This window comes from Sinocyclocheilus anshuiensis, unplaced genomic scaffold (genome assembly GCF_001515605.1).
Source record: "Sinocyclocheilus anshuiensis isolate Anshui unplaced genomic scaffold, SAMN03320099.WGS_v1.1 scaffold862, whole genome shotgun sequence".
Lineage (NCBI taxonomy): Eukaryota > Metazoa > Chordata > Actinopteri > Cypriniformes > Cyprinidae > Sinocyclocheilus > Sinocyclocheilus anshuiensis.
In genome coordinates this window covers 772,940-785,231 of record NW_015539882.1, presented here as the reverse complement: position 1 = coordinate 785,231, position 12,292 = coordinate 772,940, and the positions used below count along the sequence as shown (strand labels likewise).

The window sequence follows — 12,292 nt, the reverse complement described above, 5'->3', positions numbered from 1 at the left end:
CAAGTCGTGCCCCCTCAAAAATAATGAATGCATGACGCCCCTGACTGTGTAAATGCAGTAACCGCAGCGAGCCGTTCCTCGCACTCTAGATTTGCGCAGTTTTGCGTCGCTTGTGAAATATACCCACGCCTCAACGGAAGGACACACGTTTGAGGAAATGGTCGGATCGTGCATTTTGTAGAAAGGGCAGGAGGAATGACTTCCTCAAATAGGATGGTAATGCGTGTCTTTGGAGACACAGTGCGCGCGATGCGCCTCAAGTTCTCCTGACTTTCTGCACTGAATTCACAAAGCGTTTTGTATAATTGCATAACCGCTGGCGCAAACGAGATAAAACTGGACCACACTGTAATATGTAGTGATGCGCGCTGCTTTAATGAATCGCAAGACGCTGGACGTCACAGCCACGCGCCTCTCCGTGCCACAGGTGCGCACTAAACTTTGGTTATGCATTACTGATTAACGGCAGAAAGAAAAGGAGGACCGCGCAGAGGGACAATTACTCGCACTATGGAGATCATGTCCAATCAACCTACAGCAGAGACTGGTGGCGACCACACCGCTACAGCTTCCATGTCTGCAGGCGTGGAGAGGGCTGATGTGACCAGCCCGAGTCCGGTGACCAAGCAGAGGTCCCTGAGGGCGGTTTATGTGCTGAATGATGGACTGAAGGCAGTGGCCGCGAACAGCCCGGAATCCGGGGCGCTCCAGTGTCTCCAGCGCGCCTGCGACGCGGAGAGTGCCATATTAACCACAGTGACTTTCGGACGATTAGACTTTGGGGAGACAACAGTGCTTGATACATTTTATGACGCAGGTGAGTTAACATGGCACTGCAAGGCTTTGATGCGCGAGAATAATTCCTGCAGCCCCACAATTCTACGTGTTGGATCAAGGAAGCATCCAAAATGAGTAGTTTGAGGGGTTTCCACAAATTAGCCAATTCTGCAGGATGGTACAGGATGTAGAAGAATAGAAACTCATTGACACATGTCATTATAGATTTAGAGCTTGTGTCTGTTATTGAAATAATAATTGAAAATTGAAATACTTTGTTTCCAAAGAGAAATATGTAAGACATTTATGTAATAGTGGGCAAAAAGAAAAAACTATACAAAAAGCAACATTATAAATAATATTGTTAAATAATGGCATAGCTCTATGATTTTTATATAAATGAAGAGTAAATAGTAATATCCAAAAGGTGTGTGTGCATATTTGTGTGTGTGTGTGTGTGTGTGTGTGTGTGTGCTAATTATAATATATATATATATATATTATATTATATATATATATATATACATATATATATTATATGCATAATATGTATATGTCATTGCTAGAAAAATATAAAAATACATTAAATTTACATTAAATTAATACATTAAACAGTATAGTAGATCAGAAAATTAATGTTTATCTAAATGTACGTATGCAAGATACAAATTGTTAGGTTTAGGGTCATTGGGCTTTCCCATGGGAGGGTGTTACTATAGGGTCATGACAATCTCTCTCAAGGAATATTAGGAGTGCAAAAAAGGATCTTCTGCCTCCAGCACATTCCTTTCCTGGAATTTATTCGCCAGGTCTAGTATATGAAGTCTCTCTCGCTCTCGCGCGTGCGCGCGGGTGTGGCTGCACGTTACTCTGAGTGATCAAAACACTCTTACATCTGAGCTTTGGGAGGGTGAAAAGGGCAACTTTTTTAAGGTTTAATCCTGTGCATTTTTGTGCATGCAGAATGTAGCTCATGTGCAGCACTTTTTCTAGAGAAGGAACTCTAGAGGACCAGAGAAAGTGCATTTTAGAGCTGAAAATATGAAGTCTCATTTTTCAAAGCAGAAGTGAACAAACCCACCCTTTTCCTAATAAGACTGTGAGTCATGCATCAGCTCCTGGTTACATCAAGTCTGATCTTGCATTTTGTGGCTTACACTTTTGTAAGGCTTTCAAACACATTTTCGGATGTTTGCATAGTTTCCATAGAATAAGCACAGATTGTGTTTGACTGGAAAAGAACAAATATGGCCATATGCAGTAGAACAAATATGCCCTTAGGACTACTTTAAACAGACAAATGGTTATTTAGATTTTATATTATATGATTAAATGGAAAGTCATAATAAAATAAACACATATAGAATTGAAAATGAATGGTTATTTCTAAAAGAACAGGCCCTGAGACTGATGCAGTGTGCAACAATACAGTGCACACTGTACTGCAGTACTTGGATTCTGCATTATATGGTTGTCTCACATGCTTACTATGTCTCTGATTAATTGCAGACATTGCAGTTGTGGACATGAGCGATGTGTTTAGACAGCCATCCCTGTTTTATCACCTCGGTGTGCGTGAGAGCTTTGACATGGCCAACAATGTCATCCTCTACCACGACACGGACCCTGACACGGCACAGTCACTTAAGGTGAGAGTTACAGTCTAATACACACACATAAACACGCATATGTTTACCTAGCTATCTAAAGAAGGACATATCATAGGCTTCTTTTGTTTTTAAAGGGGGTTTGTGGCGTTTTTCAGATGTTCAGTGGTTTTGAGAAGGCCATTTGTAGGTTGACTTCCCCAAAAAATAAATAGCTCTGTCACTTTTTTTTTTTGAGAGTGATAATGAGAAGTAATATTGATTTAATCAATAGTGTGAGTTTGAGGCAGGACAATTTTTTTGTCCAAACAATGGAAGATGGAGAGTGTGTTTGGGAAAGGGAAACCTGTTTGGTAATAATAATATTTTTGCAGTTCTGTTTTGCGCCGCTGATGAAAGTACAATTAGTGCTGTACATTTAAATATAATAAATAAATAAGAATTTTAAAAAGTACCTTTTGTAAAGACAACTTCAAAAAGAGGCTTTGTCTAATTTAGCTCATTTCTAGATAAAAAAAAAAGTTTTTATTAATTAAAAAAAAGTTACTACAAGACAAACTAAAAGAAGTTTAAACCGCGTTCACACTACAAGCGACACGCAACGACAAAGCGACACAATCCCATTCATTTCAGTGGAAAGCTGGCGATTTCCGGCGACACGAGTGACAGCGGCCGTTGGTGACGGATGGGGCATGTCCAGCGACGCGACAAAGTTCAGAATCCTTCAACTTTATGCAAATAAAGAGCGACTTTCGGGAGCGACAGCCAATAGGAAAGAAGACAGAGCTCATGTGATCGTTCTCCTCTCAACTCAGCAGTGACGGAAATGAGGCTGATCCTTGCCGTCATCATTCATTTTTGTTTTTATGTATGGATTCAATTTATATTTATATTATATTTAATTATTTTGCCTCCAAAAATGTTTGTATTTAGCGGCAAGAAAACTGATTCACTGATACGCCCACTAGCGACCTCATCGCCAGCCCCTGGAGACATGCAGTGAAAAAATTCACTGCTAGTGTGAATGCAGCTTTAGTCTTATTTAACTAATTTCTAGATAAAATATATTTTGAATTATTTAAAATAAAATTACTTAAGTACGTTTCCTGTTTAAAGACATCTAAGAAGTCTTTTTATTCATTTATAAAATAATAATAATAAAAACATTAACTTTTTTTTTTAAAGATGTCCATAAAATGAGACTTTGTCTTATTTATCTTTTTTAATCAAATATAGCTTATGAATTACATATTCTTCTCATAACTTTTTCTAAGTGCTGCCACACAAACGCCAGCCAGGTTTGGTGGGAGGTTATACTCTCCCTATAGGCTGTTACACTCACATTTGGTATTTCTGTCATCTGAACAAAGAGGCCGCCCACTACTAGGTCCTGCTATAGGTCCTGCTATTCTCAGCTTAGGAGGGAGTTTATCTTTTCTGGGCACTGGACAGTAGAGCTGCCAGAACAACAAGGCCTGTATTCAAGCTAAGGCATGCAGTCAGTCCCAGGACAGCTGCACATGGCCACGTTTCCACAGAGATATTGGAAGGCATGTGTTCTAGCATACTGAGATGATGACAATAACGCATGGGGAGGAGCGTCACGCGATCTGTTTGTGTACTTGTAAATGTTCTGTGACGCTGCTGTGTCCAACTGATTCAGTCAGGTCTCATTCACTGCATCACATGGCCATCAGTCATGGAATAAATGTAATAAATGGCATGCCGGCAAAACATTTCCAGGTGGTTTGGGACTTATATAATACTGTGAAATAAAGTAATATGCAATGCATGTATTGTTTTTTGGAGTTGAATAATTCTTTCTTTTCTTTTTTCTTGCATAGGACATGGTGGCACAGAAAAACACAGTAAGTATCAAAACACTACTTGCAAGACTGGTAATCTGATGAAGTTTGAGGACAGGCTGGCATCTTTTGTTGGTGTGCCAAAAGCTTTGTGTATGAGACTATTTTTGGAGCTCTTATGACATACGTTTACATGCCCTTCTGTGCCTTAGAATATATACAACACTTTACATAGTGAGCAGATCATTTCCTGAACTCTCCTTTATGCACATACACTAACCTGTGAGTGGACACGAGGTTCTGGTGGCTCACTGTGTCCCAGTCAGACTATTGCTGATTCTGGTGAACTCATAAGGGTTCTCAAGGTGTCATGGTACTTTGAGTTAGTGGGTGTTAGTTGTTTTGATAAAGGAGAGGGTCGTTGAGTGCTAGTCTTTAAATAAACCTCTAATATTGAATGGCTGCTGAGAAGAAGCTGACCTTGACAGCATTTTATAACTGTGTGATTCATTGAAATGGCCCAGAAACAAGCAAAAGATGGATCTGTTAACTTCTATATCATCGGTTATGTGAACAGAAAGGAAATTCTATGTTTGCCATTATTCTTTAGGAATTATTCAGGCTTTTTTTCCCAATCCTTTACATTTTCTCAGCCTTAAGGAATAGTTCACCCAAAACTTCTGTCATTGTTCACTCAATCTCATATTCCAAACTTGATACAACTTTTTTTGTTCTGCAGGTCACTGTTTTCTATCCAGTTACAATGGGTATTGAATATTTTTTAGAGCTTCAAAACGCATGTAAAAGAACCATTGAGCGCTATTTTCAAAGTCTTCTGGGGTCATATGATAGCTTTGTGTGAGGAACAGGGTGAAATTTAAATCTGTATCTGTCATAATATTAATTTTCAAGTGAACTGTTGACCACTGTCAGTTCATGAGTGAATCATTCAGACAAATGAACTGGATTAACCACTTAATTGAAAAGATTTGACTCGAAAAAATGATTGATTTACGAATCGTTACGTCTCTCATGAACACCAAGGAAAGCTAGGGCGATTGTCAAGATTTTCAGTAAATTATTATTAATTATTGCTTAAATAAACACTATTAGTCAAAAGTTTTTGAACAGTACGTTTTTAAAGAAGTCTTTTCTGCTCACCAAGCCTGCATTTATTTGATCCAAAGTACAGCAAAAGCAGTAATATTTTGAAATATTTTTACTATTTAAAGTAACTGTTTTCTATTTGAATATATTTTAAAATGTAATTTATAGTGATTTCAAAGCTAAAATTTTTGCATCATTACTCCAGTCACACGATCCTTTAGAAATCATTCTGATATTCTGATTTGCTACTCAAAAAACATTAATAATATCAAAATTTTTTAAAATAATTATTATTATGTTGAAAACAGCTGAGTAGAATTTTTTCAGGTTTCTTTGATGAATAGCAAGTTCAGAAAAACAGCATTTAGCCTATCTGAAATAGAAATCTTTTGTAACATTATAAATGTCTTTATCATCACTTTTAATCAATTTAAAGCACCCTTGCTAAATAAAAGTATTAATTTCTATAACCCCCCCCCCTATAAATTTATATTATATAAATTTGAAATATATTCAAATAGAAAGCAGTTATTTTAAACAGTAAAAATATTTCCCAATATTACTGCTTTTGCTGTTTTTGGGACAAATAAATGCAGGCTTGGTGAGCAGAAGATAATTTTTTAAAAACATTAAAAATCTTACTGTTTAAAAACGTTTGGCTGGTAGTGTATATCAGTTCCACGCACCAGTACTTATTTTTATATACTATTATAGTATTTATTAATATTTTGAATTAGCTTTTGTTTCATAATTTTAGTTTTCATTTTAATTTCACTTGAAGTTTTAGTCATTTTTTTGCTTTTGCCATTTAAATTTTTCATTTCATTTTTTATTTCTATCTAGCTTTAATTTGTTTTTATTTCACTTTTAGTACTTAGCTTGTTGGCAATTAATTTTTTTTTTTACTTTTGTTTAAAATGTTCATATAATATATACATTTCATTTTATTTCTGCTTTATTTAAATTAACCAAAAAAAATTGTTTTAATAGTTTTAGTTGTACTTTTAGTTTAGCACAACACTACCTCATGCAATGCTGTTGTGGGGCTTCAGAAGGCTTGTAATCAGGGCCTAAAATTAACACTCGCCAAGCGCCAAATTCGAGTAAAAATCAGCGTTGGCGAGTCCATGTAACGGTGTCAGTCGCCAGTTGGCGGGTACAAACTTTTACGAATTATAACAATGCAATGAAGATTCTCTGTTTCTGACATAAGCGAATAACCATTTCGGAAGATTAACTTTTCCCTTCTTTATTCTTCATAACCCGAGAATGCGGCGACACATATCTGGGGTTATGCCGCCTAAACGGTGCAGTGAATTATAGTTTGAAAGGCTGCACGTTCGTCTGTAAATTACACAAATTATTCATTGTAGTGGTAATAACAGCCTGTTTTTGCAAAAAGAGTTTCATGGCCGGTAAAAAAAAAATTTGGCCGGTAAATTTTATCATGTCACCGGCCATTGGCAGGTGTGGCAAAAAGTTAGTTTTAGGCCCTGCTTGTAATATAGAGCATGAGTTGTATGAACTACTTATTTGATACTTTAGGTTTTTGCATAACTTTGAAGCTATTCATTTGTATGCACAGAAAAGAAAATCCCACAGATTTGGAATGACATGAGGATAAGTAAATGATAACAGAATTTTTGGATGAAATCCCTTTGGCTTACTCATCCATCTGTGTCTTCTTGCCTCCATTAGTACTTTATAGTCTGTATATTCTTTTTCTGTCATTCTCTTTTTCTCTTTTCCTTTCTTTCTCTCCTATTTTGTCTGTTACCTGGAGTAGGCTGCAAGGCCAGTTAAAATAGGCTTCCCATGGGTCCAGTTGCCTCCCGAGTACAGGGGCTCCGGCCTAAGACACAAAGTAGGTACAGCGGGCATGCTGGTGCATGCTGGGAAAATCCCATATGCATGTACTGGAATGAGAGTGACCACTGATGTCTGTTACTGTCTGACTCACTTCCTTTCAGTCTGGCTGACTTGTTGAGGAATTAAAAGCTCTGAATCAAAGTCAGTGAGTTATTTATTGCTGAGAAACTTGGTTACTTTTAAATTATTAATCATTAACATTAAGTGAATCCAAAGACTTTAGGTGCCTACATAACAAAATCATAGATTTGTTATGATCTCTTTTTTTTTTTTGGAGGATCCTGCATATCCTCTGTATGTGTATATGTAAAATAACAGTAGAATAGATTAAATAAAATATACTTTATACATATAAACCATCATGCTTTAGCTGAGAGTCTAAGGATTTGCTCAGTATTTATGATTAGACCATATGCCTAACAATTGAAATAGTCTTGAAGTGTATGATGACTGTTTGACTTGAAAGAGGCTTTAGGTGACCCCTTACATTTGAGGTGTTGATGTGGCATAGTGCTAAGATGTGCTTTAGCCACCTCCTCCGTTTCACTCTGGAATTCTGGGACAGTACATGGTCACAAAGGTGTTAACAAGATTTCCTTGGCACTTTGAATTTCTTGGATGCCAGCTGCTGAGTACATGATCACTAACACACAGACAGTCTGTACGTTTACACAGTGGTGCAGACTGTCATGTATTATATGACATGACTAAGAATAGGTCTATATTATTTTTTTAATGCACAAATTTAGAATCTGTTTATCTTTTGTAGGCCTCCAGCGGGAATTACTATTTCATCCCATACTTGATGACACCCAACAACGAGTACTTGTGCTGTGAGAACGTGGCCCAGCGGAGAGCATCAGAGTACATGCAGCCCAACTGGGACAACCTTCTAGGACCTCTGTGCGTCCCATTGGTGGACCGCTTCGTCAGCTTGCTCAAAGATATTCATGTCACGTCTTGGTATGACTGCTAGCTTTATGATAACTTTTGGCAGGATGCCCATTCTCAGACGATCCTTTACAGAGTTACATAATGGTGTCACGCCATATTTAGCTAAACATAAATCAAGCAAGCGTCTTCCAGTTTTTGACTGATAAACAATATTATATGAATGATTAATATAAACTACTTTTTTACATAACAACAATAATTCAGTGGAATTTTGTATCTTGTGTTGAACATTGCATTATAGATCTAAACTAGGTGTACAATGATCCTCGTCGTCCCTGGAGTAATGAAATGGGACTCAACCCAAATGGGATGTAACGCTCATATTATATCATCAAGACAGACATGCACAAGTGCATGCAAGATTTATTAGGAACTTCAATAACTTCTAACAAGTGTCAGGGTGTCCTTTCACCTGGAGCTCAGATATCAGAAGTCTAGAACATCCTTGTAGATTCTTGTGCCAAGATTTTCATATCCTGTAACAGTACAAACTAGTTTCAGATTTGGACTATTAGTATGAAGTCTGACCCACTTTGCAGCTGGCCAAGAACATGTAAAGTGACCAGCCACAGTTTGTTTTGTTGTTGCATGATGTTTAGATGCATCACATGGTCAGTGAATTTCAGAGGTCTGTGAGCATCCCATTTGAAGTTGATGATACTACCTACAAATTTATCCACGAATACTAAATCCCATCTTCTGTTGTTGAGCAACATTCCCATCTTCTTCCTCCCTGACAGTGCTTCATATAAAGACACCCTACTGAACGACATCCGAAAAGCTCGAGATAAATACCAGGGTGAGGAGCTGGCCAAGGAGCTTTCCCGTATCAAACTCCGCATCGACAACACTGAGGTTTTGACTCAGGACATTGTTATGAACCTGCTTTTCTCCTACAGAGATATACAGGTATATACTACTGTATAAACAAAGCATGTCTAAAAATTAAAGACTTTGTTGTTGGCTTTAATAATCTTTGGTGTGTGTTTTCAGGACTATGATGCTATGGTTAAATTGGTACAGACCATTGAGATGTTGCCCACCTGTGACTTGGCCAACCAGCCCATGATTCAGTTCCACTATGCTTTTGCGCTCAATAGGTGACCACAAATCTGCATTGTGTGGTATATTCTCCTATTCATATGCTTGGCAAACAGACATTTATCCTTTACAGCCCTTTGATCTCAGGAACAAATGCATTTCTGTTTGCGTGTGTGAACACAGGCGGAACAGCCCAGGAGATCGAGAGCAGGCGTTGCGTGTGATGTTGCAGGTTCTTCAGTCATGTGAGCACCCTGCACCTGACATGTTCTGCTTGTGTGGCCGCATCTATAAGGACATCTTCCTCGACTCTGACTGCAAGGACACCAAGAACAGGGACAACGCCATCCAGTGGTGAGTGAGTTAAATGAGCTTCTTGAAGCTCACAATTTCAATATGTTTAAAGGTGATATCTGTTTTTTAATTAAAGGGATAGTTCACCCAAAAATGATAATTCTGTCATTAATTACTCACCCTCATGTCGTTCCAATCCCGTAAGACCTTTGTTCATTTTCAGAACACAAATTAAGATATTTTTGATGGAATCTGAGAGCTTTCTGACCCTGCATAGACAGCAACGCAACTGACATGTCTAAGGCCCAGAAAGGTAGTAAGGACATCATTAAAATAGTCCATGTGACATCTAAAATATCTTAATTTGTTTTTCGAGTATAAACAAAGGTCTTATGGAAAAACTCCAAAGTTGGCAAAGTTGGCTGAACTATCCCTTTAAGGAATCCCTTATATTGGGCTCTGTTGACTTGAACCATGAACAAGAAGCTGCATTAATGTGTTAAAAACACCAAAACAAAGTCTAGCAACTGCATTAAATGCACCAAAACAACAAAACACCCAAGTAGTTGGATTATATATGCTAAAAAAAAACAGAATACTCTAGCATCTGCTTAAAATGCTTTATTTAAAAAATACCCAGAATACTCTAGCAGCCACATTTAATGTGCTGAAATACCCAGAACAACAACACAGCTGCATTAAAAGTACTAAAATCACCCAGAACACCCTAGGAGCCACATTACATGTGCACAAAACACCCAAAACACCCTATCATCAACATTAAATGTGCTATGCTGAAACATCCAAAACAACCAAGCAGTTGCAATAAATGCACTAAAGTCACCCAGAACACTCTAGTAGATGCATTAAACACTATCAACCAACTTAAATATGTTATAACACCCAGAGCACTCTAGCATCACATTCAAAAAGTAATTTATTGTATTTATGCATGTATGTTGTAGGTATAGAAAAGGCTTTGAGTTGCAGCCCACTCTCTATTCAGGCATTAATCTGGCAGTGCTGCTTATAGTGGCAGGACAGCAGTTTGAGACTTCCATAGAACTCCGGAAGATCGGTGAGGAGGAACACACTTCCTGTTTCCTGTTTCTCTCAGAACATTCACTTCATTAACGACAGGTTCCACCTTCTCACCCTCTCGTTCTCTCTCAGGTGTGAGGTTGAACAGTCTGCTTGGCCGTAAAGGCAGTCTGGAGAAGATGAATAACTACTGGGACGTGGGGCAGTTCTTTACTGTCAGCATGCTGGCCAATGACATCCCCAAAGCTGTGCAGGCTGCAGAGAAACTCTTCAAACTCAAACCACCCATATGGTACATATAGAATAAATAATTTACAGATATACTGTACATGTTAACTATAAGAAATAGAGTTGGAGCAGCTCACATTAATTTCATCTTTCAGGTACCTGGGATCAGTCGTCCAAAACCTTCAGCTGATTCAGCATTTTAAGAAGCAGAACACTGAGCATTCTCCTCAAAGAGAGAGACTCAACTTCTGGATGGACATTATCGTGGAGGCTACACAGGGAACCACCAACGGCCTGCGTTTTCCGGTAGTACACCACCTCACATGAGTATCTCATCTAGGAACACACCTGTATTGACTGAACAGCATTTCATGGACCTTATTACTTCTTCCACTACGCAGGTGTTGATTCTGGAGCCAACAAAAGTGTATCAGCCCTCGTATGTGTCCATTAACAGTGAAGCTGAGGAGAAGAATGTTTCTATATGGCATGTGTCGCCTGCTGAGATGGTCAGTGGTTTATTTGAAGCCATGTTTGCTGTATAATGTTATTTTGTGTATATAATATCATTTTCCTGACTGACATGGTTGCAGAAGGGAATACATGAGTGGAACTTCACAGCATCATCCATCAAAGGCATTAGGTGAGATTGAGATTCATTCTCTCTGTCTCTACCTTTCAGTTTCTTAACATTATTTAAATTATCCTGATTTTAAGGTTAGGTCAAGGGCTTAAAAACATTCATTATCAACCTACAGTATCATTCTTCACTGATTTTAGGGGCAATTAATGGTTAAAGATTTAGGAGGGTTAATTCTGTGTCTGTTTGACAGGAATGTTGCTCAAGGATAAACAAACAGTGCTTAAGTAGGAACTAGTTCTACTTGTTTTACTTGGCAATTACTTGGCAAAAACAATAGAGATGCACAATATTGGTATCATAGTCTTTGGTATCGACCAATATGACAAAAAAAGCAAAAAAAAACAAAGAAACAGACAAAGACTATAGAATACCCAAGACGTGTTACTCATATAGTTTTGAATGGGGAAAAATGCAACGCTCAATATGGCCGCTCTATCGAAACGAAGCCCCGCCTTCTGAGCAAAAGAGCCAATCGCTAATCGGTAAAGTCAGTGCGCCACTGCAGCTGCCGTTAGAAGTCCCAGTTGCTATAGAAACAGTCAGCACTCTGAGACGTGCGCCTAGAACTGCGCATGCGCACTGGCTGGTCTCGCCTGAGAAATAAGGCTTTTTATAATGCTATTTGAGCAAAATATACAACATTTATGATACAGTTGTTGTCAGATTTCATTGGTGATTTCAAATATGAAATTTTATTCTAAGCTTGGTGACCAGTTTTGGAGAATTTGATGTTTGCCCATTCAAAGAGATAGGAGCTGCTCTTGCATGCCCGAGAGGCATTTCAAAGATGGCCGCCGAGTGACATGACTTGCCTTAAAGGGACTTTGTCGATACTGGATGTATCTGTGTAAATGATTGTACTCATTTCTCCTCTTTTTGCATTTAGATTAATGCTCACTGCAGTGTCGTTACTGTTAATTAAAACT

The 12,292-nt window shown here is 38.1% G+C and overlaps 1 protein-coding gene across 9 annotated transcripts in view; it reads left to right on the top strand.

The window, feature by feature from the left end:
- The first annotated feature begins 79 nt into the window (after positions 1-79).
- Positions 80-12,292, top strand: part of LOC107685453 (mitogen-activated protein kinase kinase kinase 15-like) — a 28,821-nt gene continuing 16,608 nt past the window's right edge. For 5 of the 9 annotated variants that reach the window (XR_001633955.1, XM_016482038.1, XM_016482041.1 and 2 more), the window contains exons 1-13: positions 80-817; positions 2,287-2,426; positions 4,229-4,252; positions 7,083-7,160; positions 7,935-8,128; positions 8,860-9,028; positions 9,113-9,219; positions 9,344-9,514; positions 10,420-10,532; positions 10,628-10,787; positions 10,879-11,029; positions 11,125-11,232; positions 11,317-11,366. Coding sequence is in view for 8 of the 9 variants with exons in the window: in XM_016482038.1 (XP_016337524.1) it covers positions 511-817; positions 2,287-2,426; positions 4,229-4,252; positions 7,083-7,160; positions 7,935-8,128; positions 8,860-9,028; positions 9,113-9,219; positions 9,344-9,514; positions 10,420-10,532; positions 10,628-10,787; positions 10,879-11,029; positions 11,125-11,232; positions 11,317-11,366 (1,772 nt within the window). In the remaining variant the exon portion in view is untranslated. Of the gene's footprint in view, positions 818-2,286; positions 2,427-4,044; positions 4,095-4,228; positions 4,253-7,079; positions 7,161-7,934; positions 8,129-8,859; positions 9,029-9,112; positions 9,220-9,343; positions 9,515-10,419; positions 10,533-10,627; positions 10,788-10,878; positions 11,030-11,124; positions 11,233-11,316; positions 11,367-12,292 lie in introns of those variants that run through there. The other 4 variants (XM_016482044.1, XM_016482040.1, XM_016482042.1 and 1 more) reach the window with 3 other exon arrangements.